The sequence below is a fragment of the Aulonocara stuartgranti genome (assembly GCF_965226115.1).
Source record: "Aulonocara stuartgranti genome assembly, chromosome: 7".
Classification (NCBI taxonomy): domain Eukaryota; kingdom Metazoa; phylum Chordata; class Actinopteri; order Cichliformes; family Cichlidae; genus Aulonocara; species Aulonocara stuartgranti.
The window spans coordinates 61,777,493-61,792,730 of NC_138945.1; the positions used below are offsets into that span (position 1 = coordinate 61,777,493).

At 37.4% G+C, this 15,238-nt stretch overlaps 1 protein-coding gene and 1 long non-coding RNA gene across 6 annotated transcripts in view; both read left to right on the forward strand.

Moving 5' to 3' along the window:
* The window catches only part of LOC309710977, a 65,349-nt gene that overhangs the window by 39,056 nt on the left and 11,055 nt on the right, over positions 1 to 15,238 (forward strand). The gene's annotated exons all lie outside the window — the stretch shown is intronic.
* LOC309711539 (uncharacterized protein) lies at positions 13,011 to 15,187 on the forward strand (the record flags this gene model as incomplete). Its single annotated transcript, XM_082541920.1, has 2 exons — positions 13,011 to 13,865; positions 14,528 to 15,187. 2 exons carry the CDS (start codon positions 13,011 to 13,013, stop codon positions 15,185 to 15,187), a joined length of 1,515 nt encoding a protein of 504 aa, XP_082398046.1.

Sequence of the window (15,238 nt, forward strand, 5' to 3'; positions counted from 1 at the left end):
TAAAGTCTTTCTGCATCGGGTTATGTGTTTTGAAGTGTGCTATACTAAATTTGTGGGTCATCTGTGTCATCATGGGAACATCCACAGGGTACTTCAGAGAGAGAAATAGTAGAGTGTATGATACATCCATAGAGAAACGTGTAAATCTTTGAAAATTGCCTGATTGTTTTACTTAACAGGTGACTGTAAATCAAGTGGACCTTGGTCGATCTCCCTCCAGAACAGAGAACCTGGGATGTTCCTGTGACTCTTTGGTGGGTTCATTTTTTTCATTATTAAAGTAAAGTTGTTTGAATTTTTTGAATACAGCAAGGTGGCACAGGATAAAACATATTTAAAAATAATTTTTAATGCAATTCAGTTTCTTTACTGTATTACAAAGTTAATCAAAATAAAAAGATTTCATGAGAATATTATTTGGTTTTATTGAGTTTTACGCAGTTTGACATTTCATTGTTCCTTCAATACACTTCATATGATATTAGTAATTGAATAATTTTTTTCTTCTTTCAGGTGGCTTTAGGAAGACATGTTTTCCAAAACCTTCAAAATAGGCTGGTGCAGTCCTACCAACAGCAGCCCTTGGACCTTGATCATATTGAGTTCCTCTGCGTGAACGCATCAACTCTAGTCTGTTCTCTTTCTGCTCATATTAATGTTCCATCAGTGGTAGGTTTATTTGATTTAGTTTTGGTTATCTTTAAAAATCGTTTCAATATATGCCATTCTTATGTATCTTATAATGTTAATTTTACAGTGTAGTAATTATGCTATACAAATGCACCTGTCATCCATTGCCTTGTTAAATCCAAGATGAAATTTTGTTCTGTGTTTCAATATAAAGATTGGGTATAAGAATAATGATAGTAAGATGGTAAAACTGAATTCCAGGATTTCATCCAACTAAATATTTTAATGCAACCATTTTTTAGGTGGTTGAAGCTCTTCACCACCTCATCTGCCTCATCCATTCCGATATGGATACAAGAAGGTCTGCCATTGTTGTTGACAGCTCAGCTGGTGAACGGGGGAGGCCAAAGCTCTATGTTTCCAAAGACCACCTCAAAGATCTAATAAAGATGGACCTCTCCGTTCCTTGTATCTCCAAGCTTTTGGGCATATCGCAGGAAACAGTCCGACGAAGAATGGAAGAGTGGGGCCTCTCAATAACGGCAACCTACAGCTCACTATCAGATGATGAAATTGACAACTTAATTGCAGCCATAAAACAGGAATCAAAAAATCTGGGTTAGTTATTCATGTGAAAAATAATGCTTGTAATAAGGCTATTTTATTTTTCTTGCTAGCAACCGTTCATATTTACATGAATAACACTAGCTGAATGTCATGATTAGTTAGTAGTTTGATTTACTGTACTATAAGTGCCTTCCAATGTGCAGTTGTGATTCTTTCACTATGGAATGTCTTTTTAGGCTACAGAATGGTTAAAGGATGCCTCAGGGCACTGGGCCACAGGGTGCAGTGGAACAGAGTATGGGATTCCATGCGTCGTGTTGACAGCGCTGGAATCCTTGAAAGGATGGCAAATCTTGGATGTGTTGTCAGAAGGACATACAGTGTTCCTGGTCCTCTGTCACTACTCCACATTGACACCAACCATAAGTTAATTAGGTAAGTTTAACATAACTCAATAGTCATAGGGCACATTTGGGCCCATTACTATTTAACTCATTCATGCATATGCAAACACTGTATTTTACATTACGCCATCACTTTACCGCCAAGTTAGCAGTTTTATATATATATATATATATATATATATATATATATATATATATATATATATATATATATATATATTTAGTGTTTATATATCATATTTGATTATTGGTGAAAAATGCAATTAATTAATTATACTCAGTGGCTGAAGTCTTAGGGGCTGTGTCTTTGTCTCTTTACAGATATGGACTTGTGATGTTTGGTGGTGTTGATGGCTTCTCAAGGAAGGTTTGCATTCTTCACTAAAATAGCAGAAAATGTGATGCTAGTACTAGTACTTCCATAATGTCTCTTTATTTTCAGATCTTGTACTTGAAAGCAGCTAACAACAACAAGGCTTCTACAGCACTGACGTTCTTCCTTGAGGCTGTACAGAAGCATGGATTTCCATTGAGGTATAATGCAAAAACTTGCTGTTCACATTAGAGCATAGAGGCTTAAATCAGTCTCACTTATATTTTGAATACACATTCGTGCCTGACACACATGCTTGCTGTCTGGAAATGATTGAATTTTCCTATCATTTGTATTATATTTTCAGAGAAATACTACAATAATAATAATAATAATAATAATAATAATAATAATAATAATAATAACACGTTTTATAACACCTTAAGGTTATCTTACAATAGCAACAATACAATATATTGAAACATTGCAAATAAAATGTAGACATAAGTTAAAGAAGAGAAAAGCAAGCATGACAGTATAAAAGCTAATCAAGTTAAAATGGACTAATACAGAATCAGGTGTATGCAATTCTGAATAGATGGGTTTTGAGACGTGACTTAAAAGTGGTGAAAGTGTTTGTTGTCCGGAGATCTGGTGGAGGTACATCCAAAGTCTTGGGGCAGAACAACTAAAGGCTCTGAGTCCCATTGTAGTTAGGCAAGCATGTGGAACAGACAGAAGGGAAGCTGAAAAAGAGCGAAGTGTATGAGGGGGCGAGTACCAATGTAGTACAAATGTAGAAGATCAGATAAATATGGACGAATATGTCAAATCAGTGTCAGCTGTTTCCCATGTGTTTTCATTTTCTCTAATCACACTTGTGTGTATTTAGTCTGTGTGTTTCTGTTCATTCTTTGTCATGTTGTCTGTTGTCGTTTGTGCCATGTTTCCATGCGTCTCTGCTTCTATGCTCCAGGTTTCAGGTATCTTTGTATCCACGGCGAGTTTCAAATATTTACAAATATAGCTCTGCATAAGAGCTCAAAGAGCCCTAAAAATATTATACAGTTGAATGTAAAACATTCACATTTTTCTTTAAATGATTAACTTTAAAATATTGCTAAACTGTGATACTCTGCAATTTCTGTGTCCTTTGTTTTTCATATTTCTAGAGTGAGGGGAGACCAAGGAGTTGAGAATGTTGACATTGCTCGATACATGTTTGAAGTTCGGGGCTGTGGTAGAGGAAGCTTTATGTCTGGCAAAAGCGTGCATAACCAAAGGTATTCCTAATTTACAACAAAAACATATTTTTGATTGCCAGGTGTAGTATTCTGGCGTTAATTATTGAATGTGTTATTAACAAAATTACGTTTAAAATTTTTGTTTTGTTTTAAAGGATAGAGCGCCTGTGGCGAGACGTTTGGAATGTTGTCACCAACATCTACTACGATCTTCTTCACAGACTTGAGGAAGACAGACTGTTGGATCCAACAAACTGTACTGACCTTTTTTGTGCACAGTATGTGTTTTTGCCACGAATCCAAGCAGATTTGGAGACGTTTATTGAAGGCTGGAACAATCACTCTCTTAGGACAGAGCGGAACTACACCCCAAACCAACTATGGGAGATTGGAAAGACTCAGAATCCAGTCAATCCTCCTGAAAGTATTGTGGTATGATTACACATCTCTAAATTATTCAAATTGCTTTTTTGAAAAAAAAAATATATGTATATCATTGACAAAATTAATAAAGCATGTATTTTAAAGACTTCCTGAATTGATGGCGTCTAATTTCAGGCAGAGTATCCAGATGTGGACATTGCAGACTTGGACCAAACTGGTATTCACCTTCCAGAACTTGTGTCTCCACTTGACAGTGAGGATTTGGAAAGAGTGAGACACCTTTTCAATCCCATGGAACCCTCTATGTCCTATGGGGCTGACATTTACAGTTCCCTTCTCCAGTATGTGGAAGGCATTCTTGAGAACAGGCAGGATTTATAGCTTTATCTAGTGATAGTTGAAAATAATATGCCCTAACAGATGTTTACATTATGTTGAATTATCAGTTTTTGTATCTGAGGACAGTTACTAAAAGTCTGCATCAATATTTATTTTCAGTTTTTAATGTTAATGCATTTTGTGTTTGATGAGTTTACTAAACCATATTTTCCTGATAATCTGTCAGTTAATGCAAAGGTAACATGATAAATGCTTTCTGTTCTCATGTAAGTCCTTTGTTTAATAATAGCTTCAATAAAATTTTGTTTAGGTGCCATCATGCCTATTCTTGCTGATTTATATTTTTATTTCATTTTAAAGGCAAGATTCAATTAATATACTTTATTTACAGTCTGACAAGATTTCTTTTTCTTAACTGTGATGGAGTCTAGAATGTAATTTGTATTTAAGTCCAATAACTGCTGCTCCAAATCCATGTCCTTAACAAATTCTGGATTTCAATTTGGGGTGTTCAAGCATATTTCCTTTGATTTACAAAATGATTTCAAACAACCTCAAAAATAATCCGGAAAATTATCATCCAATTTTCATAGCCCAAAACTTGACTTTATTGGTAACAGCTTGAAAGTGACAAAAACTCTCATGACTGTAGAACTGTAATGTTTTGATGTGTGTTAGCTGTCCTGCATGCGGTAATTAAATAGCTTGACCACAGCTGACAGTGTGGCAGATTTTTATTAACATTATATTCAACATCATTGGACTGTGTGTAACATTTAATACAGCTTTGGTATTAATCGTGTAATCCAGGAAACTTCTTCAAACAAAGAGATGATGTAAATCGGATGCATGACAATGACTGAAACCTAAATAACACAATCATTAGTTCCTTAACTTCAAATATAAATGTTAATGGTGGGAACTGTAACTTTAATTTTTATATTTAAACTCGCATAACAATATTCACAAAAAATCAATAAGCCTAAGTAACAGTGAAACTTTTGGCTATGTAAAACATTTTTCAAGCATGGTTTAGCAAGTTTATTCGACATCCAGTGTCTACAAATTGCTTTTAAATAAGGCCGAAACCTGTGGCACAAGTTGCAATGCAATCATCAACATGTTTGGAAAAGACATTGTACTCGTGGAAGTGCCCAGGCACACGCAACGTTCCAAAACATGTAGAGGATATGAGGTAGTCTGCTTCGACTACTTCAACCTTCATGGTACCAGTCGGAATTTCCCACCCGACCCAAAACCTCATCAGCTGGCTGAGCTGGAATGGAGTGGCTGTAAAAATAATCAATGCATTAGAAATTAAATTAGATTCAAATTTTGAATCACAATGCAATTACACTCGCCTGTTTCAATGTAGGTCTTCAGAAATCCCACTGTTTGCATTTGGATGCTTTGTGGGTAAGGTGGATCATCATCGTCTTCATCATCGCCCTCATCTCCTGGCCAAACAATGTGGCTAAGAACAGCCTAAAATGAGATTTCAGAGACACACTTAAGAATGCAACTGCCTTAAATACAGTTTTTTTACATGTTAAATTTGCGAAGGGACTTTTTTCCGACACTTGGCATTTATATATGGTGTATTCTACGGGGTGCTCATGATGGCACTGGATTATCTGGCAGCCTTTAAAAGAATTTTCCTCATGATGAATAAAGTATTATCAATCAATCATTTTGTCTCACTTAAAGTATAATGGTAAAAGGACTGATTCTTAATTTTCTACTCTCCCAGACCCTTCAAAGTTTTTTCTACAACAATTATCATTGTCACAATCACATTGTTATTTTCTGTACTTCCTACCAAAAATTCATACAGAGCGGGGAGCCAGGGTCAAACTGCTGATCAGTAGATGACCTGCTCTACCTCCTGAGCTACAGCCTCCCCTAAAAGCAGCATTAACTGTCATGCCATCTAGCCTTGTCACTGTAGTCGGCATATTAGAAATGCATTGAAATACCTGTGCAGTAAGAATGCTGTCTTCATGCTGGGGAAAGACCACTGAGGCTGTGTCAGGTCTTTGTTGAAGCATAGTCAACAATCCGGTGTCCTTCAGACCTTTTCTGATGTGTTTTGTCTGCCTTTTAGTTCGGCCTATCACCTAAAACAATAATTAAAAATAACCACATGACATTTGCTTAGGTGATGACAATCTAAAAAAATTTTTTAAAGGGCAATCTTACTGCATGATGGAGAAGCTGTTGGAACAGCCATCTGCGGTTTTCTGCACTAACGGGTGGCAAGTCCCAGGAAATGGCCAAATTGTTAATGTCATCCTTCTGCTGCTCAGTGAGGTGTTTATTACCATCAAGCTTATAGAGGAAAAAAAATTCCATTTTAGTATGTTGCAAATATATTGCATAAAAAATCTGCATTTTCTTGGGGGGGGGGGGGGGGGGGGGTATTTACATGTATATAAAAATAATGAGTTAATTTAAATTATGATTTCACAAAGGCTTGAAGTAAATTAGTATTCACCATGCAAATTGTAGAACGAATATCTAGGTCTGGCACATCATCGAGCTGTACAGTGACAGTGTCTCTATCAGCATGGACCAACATGTGAATAATAGCCTTGCTGAGGCCATGCAATCGTGGCCCATCGTTCAAAAATGAATGCCCAATCATTCTGCCTGCTACCACAAATAAGTCACTGTCTGCCAAAATCTGAGAAGTAGAAGGCACTAGATGGTTCTCTTGTCCCTCAAAGAGAAGGGTCATGTTGGCTGCACCTGGAGAAGAACAGTACAAGAAAAATAAAAAAGGTATAGCGTTATCTATTGACGTAAGTAGTTGATTAATGAAGTGGTCAAACATGATGCAAATACTTCAATCTTTTTTCTTTTTTCTTTTTTAAATTTCTGGAGTAAATTTCTCGATGGATTATTTTAAAAACTCATCTCACATTAATTAAGAAAAGGATATAGAAACATACCGCTATGGATGTTAAAGCCATGTTGCAACTTTAGCATTGCCATGCTGAAAAAATGTCTCTGGACCCCAGTGCCAACAGCTGTGTCACCTATTTTAAAATTGGGAAAAAGAAAAAGACAACAACAACAACACAAGTAAAGTTACAAACTGCTTTACAGCACCCTTTAATGGAAAATTCTCATTTACCAAGTTGGAATGTTAAACAGCCTTTAAAGAAAGTAACTGAATCTATGCTTCACCATAAGCATTACCTTGTAAAGAACAACGAAAAGGTCCTGCCCAATCAATCTGTGGTCTTTTGTAGAAAGCAATGATCTCTCGGCTCTGGGATGTTTGATCTTGTCGAATGTCAATGATAGCTGTGATTTTGGGGTTCTCCTCCTTTTCCTTTAAGAGATGCCTCTTAAACAAAACTGCAGCATCTTGGGGATCACTGGCCTTTTTCCACTGTTCTACTAAAAGATAAAGTACATTGTATGCAAAAATAACATTTTGTACTGTAAACCCAGTAAGCCAAAAAATTAAGGCCCAGCACACTTTCTGGTAAGCACGTCAATTTGGAATTTTAAATATACTCTGACATTTGGTATGAAAAGTACCTTCCTTATTGTTGGCTGGGATGTCAGTGTTCATCTCAGCAGCAAAATTGAGAAGTGTGTCTCTGACTTCATGTGCTGCGTGATGCAGGTCATCCACTTCACTTTACCCAAAGTGTTGCAAAAGAAAAAAAAAACATCAGTGTTTAAACCAATCGATCGATAGATGGATGCAGGAATACTGTCAATAAAAGATAAGGTCACCTAAACAATGCACTCTAAAGAAGCAAAAGTATATTGTTAAAATGCCAGGATGAACACTGATAAAAGCTCATCCATGTGGTCAACATGATCATAGAAGATGAACAGGTTAGATAAGGATGAGCCCCTGCTATGACATGATGCAAAGACAGAAGCAAGAGCAACTATAAATGTGCTACACATAGCATTTGTTTAGTGTTGTCCAACTAAAATGAACTTACCGATCACCACATGTACTGGCATGCAAGACCAAGTCATCTGGAGGATAATGATTTCCACAAACAGGACAAGAAGGCTGAAGAGGATATTGCAATTAAAAAGTGTATTTATTTTAGTCCTAGCAAAGATGAACAGTCCAAATCTAGCACAGAATGCCACAGGTAATTAGCAAATAATGAAACAGTTGAACAAAGATCTGCTTGGAATTTTGTATTGTCCATATTACAATGTTAAATATATCTGGGAACTCACCTCCAATTGGACTTCATTCTGATGTGCCTGGTCAGTTATGCTTTCACACGCGGCTTCCTGGTAAAGGAATCTAATGTTACATTACACATTTATGGTAGCTACATGCTGCTCACGATTTGTCATTTAGAGCAAACTAGGGGATCAACGCCCCTCATGGGGACACTCCAATAGGGCATAAAGTTTTGGACTCTCCACCAATTGCTCTAAAGCAGGGGTGTCAAACTCAAATACACAGTGGGCCAAAATTCAAAACTGGAACAAAGTCGCGGGCTAACATTAATATTTATTGAAATATATTTGTTCCTCCAGATATAAGAATGAATCTTTTCTTATGGACTCAAACACGTTTTGCTAAAAAACGGAATATGAAACAAGCAAAGCTTAATACTAAACAATATATATATTAGCTGTATAATACCAGTAGGCCAACTCTAATAGTAATTTGGTATGGCTTCGCAGGGCAAATGTAATTAGGCTGCGGGACAGGTTTTGACACCTATGCTCTAAAGAAACGAAGAAGCTTCTCAGATGAGAGGTGGCACATCTTCAAGAAAACTTATAGAAGTCCAGATGTTTTCTTTGCAAACTCTTTAGACTACAATGACTGGGATAACTGAGAAACTTCACAGACATTTAGAGCAAAACTTACGACTGATTTCAGCACATACATTGACTCTGGAAATTCACCCAAAGTAGTCTTGGGTAAAGCATAATATTCTGTCCTTCCATTTTGAAAGTAGTAAAAAGAATACAACTTAAAAAGTTTTAGTTTTTAGCAAAGGTGGTAGCAATGTTTGTTTTACTGTTGAATTTGGCTTACTTGTACACAGTTTTCTACGTGACAAACAAGTAGCTGAAGAGGCATAGTCACACCACAGGTCTTGCACTGAGACTTCGGCATTTTGCTGAATTCTGCAGCATCATGTGGAAGAGGTGTAGTATCAATTTTTTCTTGGAGAGGGACAATATAAAGAGTATTTTTTCCATTGTTGGTGGCCATCTTGAGCGTCTTGGCTGTGTAGCCTTGTGTTCCCTGAGATACTAGAGAGAGATTTCTCTGTCCGCTACCACCTAGAATATGGAACAAAAACCAAATAATGCATTCGCAATACAGCAATGTTCTAAAAGTTGAGATCATAAAGTACAAATAAATCCATAACATTATGGAACACTACTCTTGTATAGCAATGTCTTTAAAAACTACCTTGTAGCAAACTATGCTTTTCATTTTTAAACAATGCTTAAAATGTTGAATGAATCACTAGACCAAAACAATATTTCATCCATAAACATATTCCGAATATTCAAGTTTTTAATTAAGTGGTGCTGTACTGTTGATCTTATACCTGTAAACAATGGAAGTGTATTGATGTGCATCTTATGCCTTTATAGCTTTTCAATCACAATGCACAAAAAAAGTGAGTTAATCGAAAAAAAAGACCATGCCTACAAATTTGAAAAATAAATAATAAAAGCCATATCAGTGTTCCATAAGTTATTCTCGGAAGAAGTGTTAGAAATGTTTTAATTAGACAAAAAAGCTTCTTGTAAAACTTATCCGGATGCTTTTGGCTCTAAGTAAATGTCTTCTATTAACTCAGACACAAAGTCGGGGAGTTAAAATGACTTACCTCCTGCTTTATACAAGAGCCATCCACCTGTTAGGGCCTTCATCTTCGGATACTCTTCATGCAGAGCTACAGTAATCTAAATTAGGGTTAAAAGAAATCAAACATTTCCTCATCATTAGTTTGTCAAATCAAATTGTAACATTTTTCAATTTTAATTTTAAAGTTTAAAATTAGATTTTTTTTTGACAAGATAAAGGCATCTAAAATTGAGAAAAGTACTTCTTCATGATCAGCATTGTCAGCTATGCTGAGAGTTCGCCTTCCAAGTCCAGCTTGAAGAAGCCGTATTTCATTCTTTGGGGTTTTTGTCGTGGAGTCAGGCAAAAGACAGAATTGCAACTGAAGGTTGCGAACTGCATGTATGACATTACTAGGAGCTGGGAAAGGCCTCTTTCCTTTGGATTGCCTTCTTTGAAACATTGCTGGAAATGACCTGTAAATAAGATTATACATTTGAGGCATTAAACACTGCGCCAAATTCTTCCAAATTAAAGCAAGACTACTCATCTGATTGGAAAAGTACTGCATTACTGTTAAGGTGAAATGTCATAATGATGTTTAAGGAGGATCCAAGAGCATAGGTAATTTGCAGAGCAGGTTGTTTAAATAAAAAGATGACTTACATAAAAGAGAGTAAGAGTAAAAGCTGAACACACAATAGAGACAAATCCTGGATGCAGCATTTTACTTTTGTGCATGCCAGGTTAAAGCCTATGAATTATATTTTTAAACCAAAACCAAAGAGTAACTCAAAACCAAAAGGGTTCCTTGAATCCAGTATTCATTATATCCTTGTCAGTACAGATTTTATGTCTTCTCCAGAATACAGGGAAAAGAATATTAAAAATATGAACAACTGAAATACAAACCTAATTATCTGGGCTTCTACTTTACTGAATATCTTTGATTACTGTTCCATAACACTCCTCCCCCCCGAAAAAAAAGAAAGGAGTAGCATTACTGGCAATTTTCTTTTTCTTTTTACCTTTGCATTTCTATTTGGTTGCTCACTCTTGGGGTTTGCTGAGGCACTGTCGCAGTAACAGATGTGGTTGCAGTTCTACTCCTAATATCAGACTGGGAAGTTGACAGAATTCCCACAAGATTCAGTATAGCCTTCTCTATTGCAGTCTTTGGCTCCTGTTGAAAATATATTTATATGTTATTGAACATCTGCATCTTCATTTAAACAATACCATATGGTTTCCCGATATATCCCTTTTTCCCTTATTAACCTAATATTAAAATAGTTAACAGTATAACTAATAGTCATGAGTGAGAGTTTAAAAGAACACTGAGGAAGCTTGTTAAGCCATAATTACAGTAGTAGAAGAAAACTGAAATCAGATACTTTATACACACACATATATTTGTGCTGTCAGCAGTAATCTCCTTAAAATGACATTAACCGATTTTCCGTTAGCGCAGCATAACACGTTAGCGCGGTTTGCTCGTTAATGCGTTAGCAGCTACTGAAAGTTAAGCTAGGTCCCCTAACTTTTAGTAGCTGCTGAAAGTTGTTGTATACTGTAATTACTGTAGTATTACTCTAACACAAACTCGGGGGTGACCTGGGACCAGTGCTAAGGTCAAGTCAGAGCATTTCAGTTCCAATTATTACCAAAACGACATCTCATCGGGATTACACTTAAATCCAAACACATAATTCTCCACGATGCTGATGTTTAAGCAGACAGACCGTGCCACACAGGAGACTATTTAAACACATGCAACACTAGGGCTAATGTTGAGAGCCCTTTTTAAGCTATCTTTTGGCACCGTGAAAAATTACAGTGTAGTAAACGAACATGATATTCAAAAATATATGTCTGGACAATTAGCTTGTTCCAGTAAACCATAAACTAAAGCTTACCTGCGCCGCAGAAGCGGCACCGCTGTCCTCCATCTTCAATCTGCAACCCTTCCAGGACCTGAAGGTCCGTAAAGCATCCCCCCGACAGCCAAACCCATCTGTTCTCTGATTGGATTGTTTAATTTGTGATTGACATGACATTGACCAATCAGCTTAAAGGAAGAAAAATAGGGTCAAAATTCGTACTTGTAACTTGCAGGGGTTTTTTTTCTAAGTCCACACACAAATCTTTTTCACACACGCACAAATCTTTTTCACACATACAAATCTTTTTTACGCACGCACAAATCTTTTTTACGCACGCACAAATTTTTTTTACACATACAAATCTTTTTTACAAGTACAAATCTTTTTTACAAGTACAAAATATTTATGACCACATTTTGAGCCCATAGACACCGGCCCTCGAAGCCTGGCGTTGCCTACCCCTGATATAGACAGTGCTTAAGATAAGATAAGATAAGATAACCTTTATTAGTCCCACACGTGGGAAATTTGTTTTGTCACAGCAGGAAGTGGACAGTGCAAAAGTTATGAGGCAAAAATTAGAATACAATAAGAATAAATACAGTACACAACTGTACAGAATAGAATAAAATAAAATACTATATACAGTAGAACAAAATAAATATACAATAAGATAAAAATAGAATACAAATACAAATACTATATACAACTGAGTAAAAATACAACGATGACAGAAAGGATTATTGCACTTAGTATTGCTTGAAGCAGTTATGACCTTCTTGCCATATTGGCAGAATAAATGACCTGGAAGCTGTTGCACTGTCTGCACCTGTAAACTCCAGGACACGTTTACAAACAATTTTCGTTGTTATTTGCGCTGCAGCTGCAGGTTAGGGTGGAGTTACTGTGTGTGTGTTTACAAGTAGTTTTAAACCTTGTGATCCACAAAACAGCATAACAGTAAAAGAAGAAATGACTGCGTTACAGTCAGTGCGGGAGCGGCGGCTTTGCTCGTGCGCGATTCATTTGCAGTTTGGACGCACGTGAACATCTCCTGTCATGTGATCCTGTGATCGAACAAAGGATCAAAGGCTCGAAGAGCGTTGACGTCAAATTCGAAGCCACGAAAGTCTATAAATAGCCCCTCTTCACCTTTGCAAACACAGTTTTACTTGGAACATTTTCAGAAACAGCGAGTTGTGTTTAGCAAACCAGAAACCTTTCAGAAAGGGACTATTTTAAAGTTAAATAATTAAGCACACGTATTTTTCTTTCGACACGTTGCATTAAGCTTTTAAAGAAATGTCACGAGAAATAGTCAATAATTCACAGTCTGACAGAGCGATTCCAGCGGAATCAAACGAACTATATGGGTTAGTGGAGAGAGAAATATCGGAGCCTAGAGACCTTCAAATGAAAATACAAGAACAAATTAGTACGATGCACCGTGATGTCAAGGAAGAGTTAGAGAGACTTGAGCACCAAGTGGGAGAAGCTCACCACAAAATAACAAAAAAAGAAGAGATAATAGAAAAACAGAACAGAGAAATAGATCACAAGACTGAACAAATAATTGAGCTGAAAAAAGAAATATGTGTTCTTCAGCGTCGGGTGAGACAGGCTCTGGATGAAAAACAGTCAAGGGTGGAATCTCTGGAGGCTAAATTGCAGGAACAGGTTAACACCGTTCAAATGATGCACCGTGACTTTCTGGAAAAGGAAGAATATCTCCTTAGACAGAACAGCAGCATTGCTGCTCAGTTGTCACTTATTGAAAGGGAGAGAGACGAACTCAAGAAAACTTTAGAGCCTCTTGAGTACCAAGAACAACAGTCACAGGTGGAATCTCTGGAGGCTCTGCAGCTGGAGAATTTTGCTCCTGAACCTGAGGAGCTTTTTTTTCCTGCCTTGGAACCACCTGTGGTCCTGACACAGGAGAATTTTGCTCCTGAACCTGAGGAGCTTTTTTTTCCTGCCTTGGAACCACCTCCTGATGTGGTCCCGACACAGGAGAATTTTGCTCCTGAACCTGAGGAGCTTGTTTCTCCTGTCTCAGAACCATCTCCTGATTTGGTCCCGACACAGGAGAATTTTGCTCCTGAACCCGAGGAGCTTGTTTCTCCTGCCTCAGAAGCATCTCCTGATGTGGTCCCGACACAGGAGAATCTTGCTCCTGAACCCGAGGAGCTTGTTTCTCCAGTCTCAGAACCATCTCCTGACGTGGTTCCGACTAGTAGTGGTTCATGGCGTCATGGTGCCAAACGCCTACTTAAAATAGGTTTAGGTGTTGCCGCAGTAGGCCTTATTATAGCTGCAGCTTACTGGGGCTTTTCAATGCTTAACAGTGATTGCCTATTTAACTATGGCCTCCTTGAGCCATATTGCCACCTTGGTGATCGATTAGTTCCCGAAGCATTAACGAAGCATTTAATAATTCACAGTCTGACGGAGAGATTCGAGGGTTGATGGAGAGACAAATACCTGACCCTATGGAGCTTCAAATGAAAATTCAACAACTCCAGTTGGAGTTGAGCACCCTAAAGCTCAAAAAGAATTATTATAAAGATAATTTCCATCAGTCAAGAGATGAGCTTAAACACATGAAGGCTCAGGCTAAAAAAAAAATCAGACACAGGTGGAATCTCTGGAGGCTAAACTCCAGGAACAGGAAAAGAACGTTCAGACAATGCACCATGACTTTTTGGAAAAGACGGAATCTCTCACTGAGCAGAACAGCAGCATTGCTGCTCAGTTGTCTCAGATTGAACGTGAGAGAAACGAGCAAAAAAAAGAGAACGCAGATCTCAAGGACTCTTTAGAGACACTTGAGCAGCAAGTGGGAGAAGCTCACCATAAAACAATAAAAAAAAGAAGAGATAATAGAAAAACAATATAGGGAAATATTTCGGAAGACAGAACTCACAGTTGAGCTGAAAAGAGAAATTTGTACTCTTCAGCGCCGGGTGAGACAGACACTGGATGAAAAGCAGTCACAGGTGGAATCTCTGGAGGCTAAAATGCAGGAGCAGGTTAGCACCATTCAGAGGATGTGCCGTGACTTTCACGAAAAAGAAGAATATTTCCTTAAGGAGAACAGCAGCATTGCTGCTGAGATAAACAAATTAAAAACAGCGAACACAAATCTCAAGAAATGTTTACAAAATCTTGAGCATCAAGAAAAGACAACAGAAAGTCTGACACTGCAAATATTTTGGCTGGAAGAAAAAGTCAAAAAGCAAAATTTCAAGATTGTTCATAACGAAGATCTCATAGATGAACTTTATGAACATCTTAAAATGAAAAGAAAAATAATTAATAATCTTAAGGATGAGCTGAGAAGGGAGGAGGAAGAAGAAATATTAGCTGCTGTTCACAACATCACTGGTGAACCTCTGCAGCTGGAGAATCTTGCTCCTGAACCCGAGGAGCTTGTTTCTCCTGTCTCAGAACCATCTACTGATGTGGTTCCGACTAGTGGTTCATGGCGTCATGGTGCTAAACGCCTACTTAAAATAGGTTTAGGTGTTGCCGCAGTAGGCCTTATTATAGCTGCAGCTTACTGGGGCTTTTCAATGCTTAACAGTGATTGCCTATTTAACTCCAGGACAGGTGGCTAAGAATATGACGTCACAGTGTCCATAGTCCTTAAATAAAAGAGCTCGTTTAAC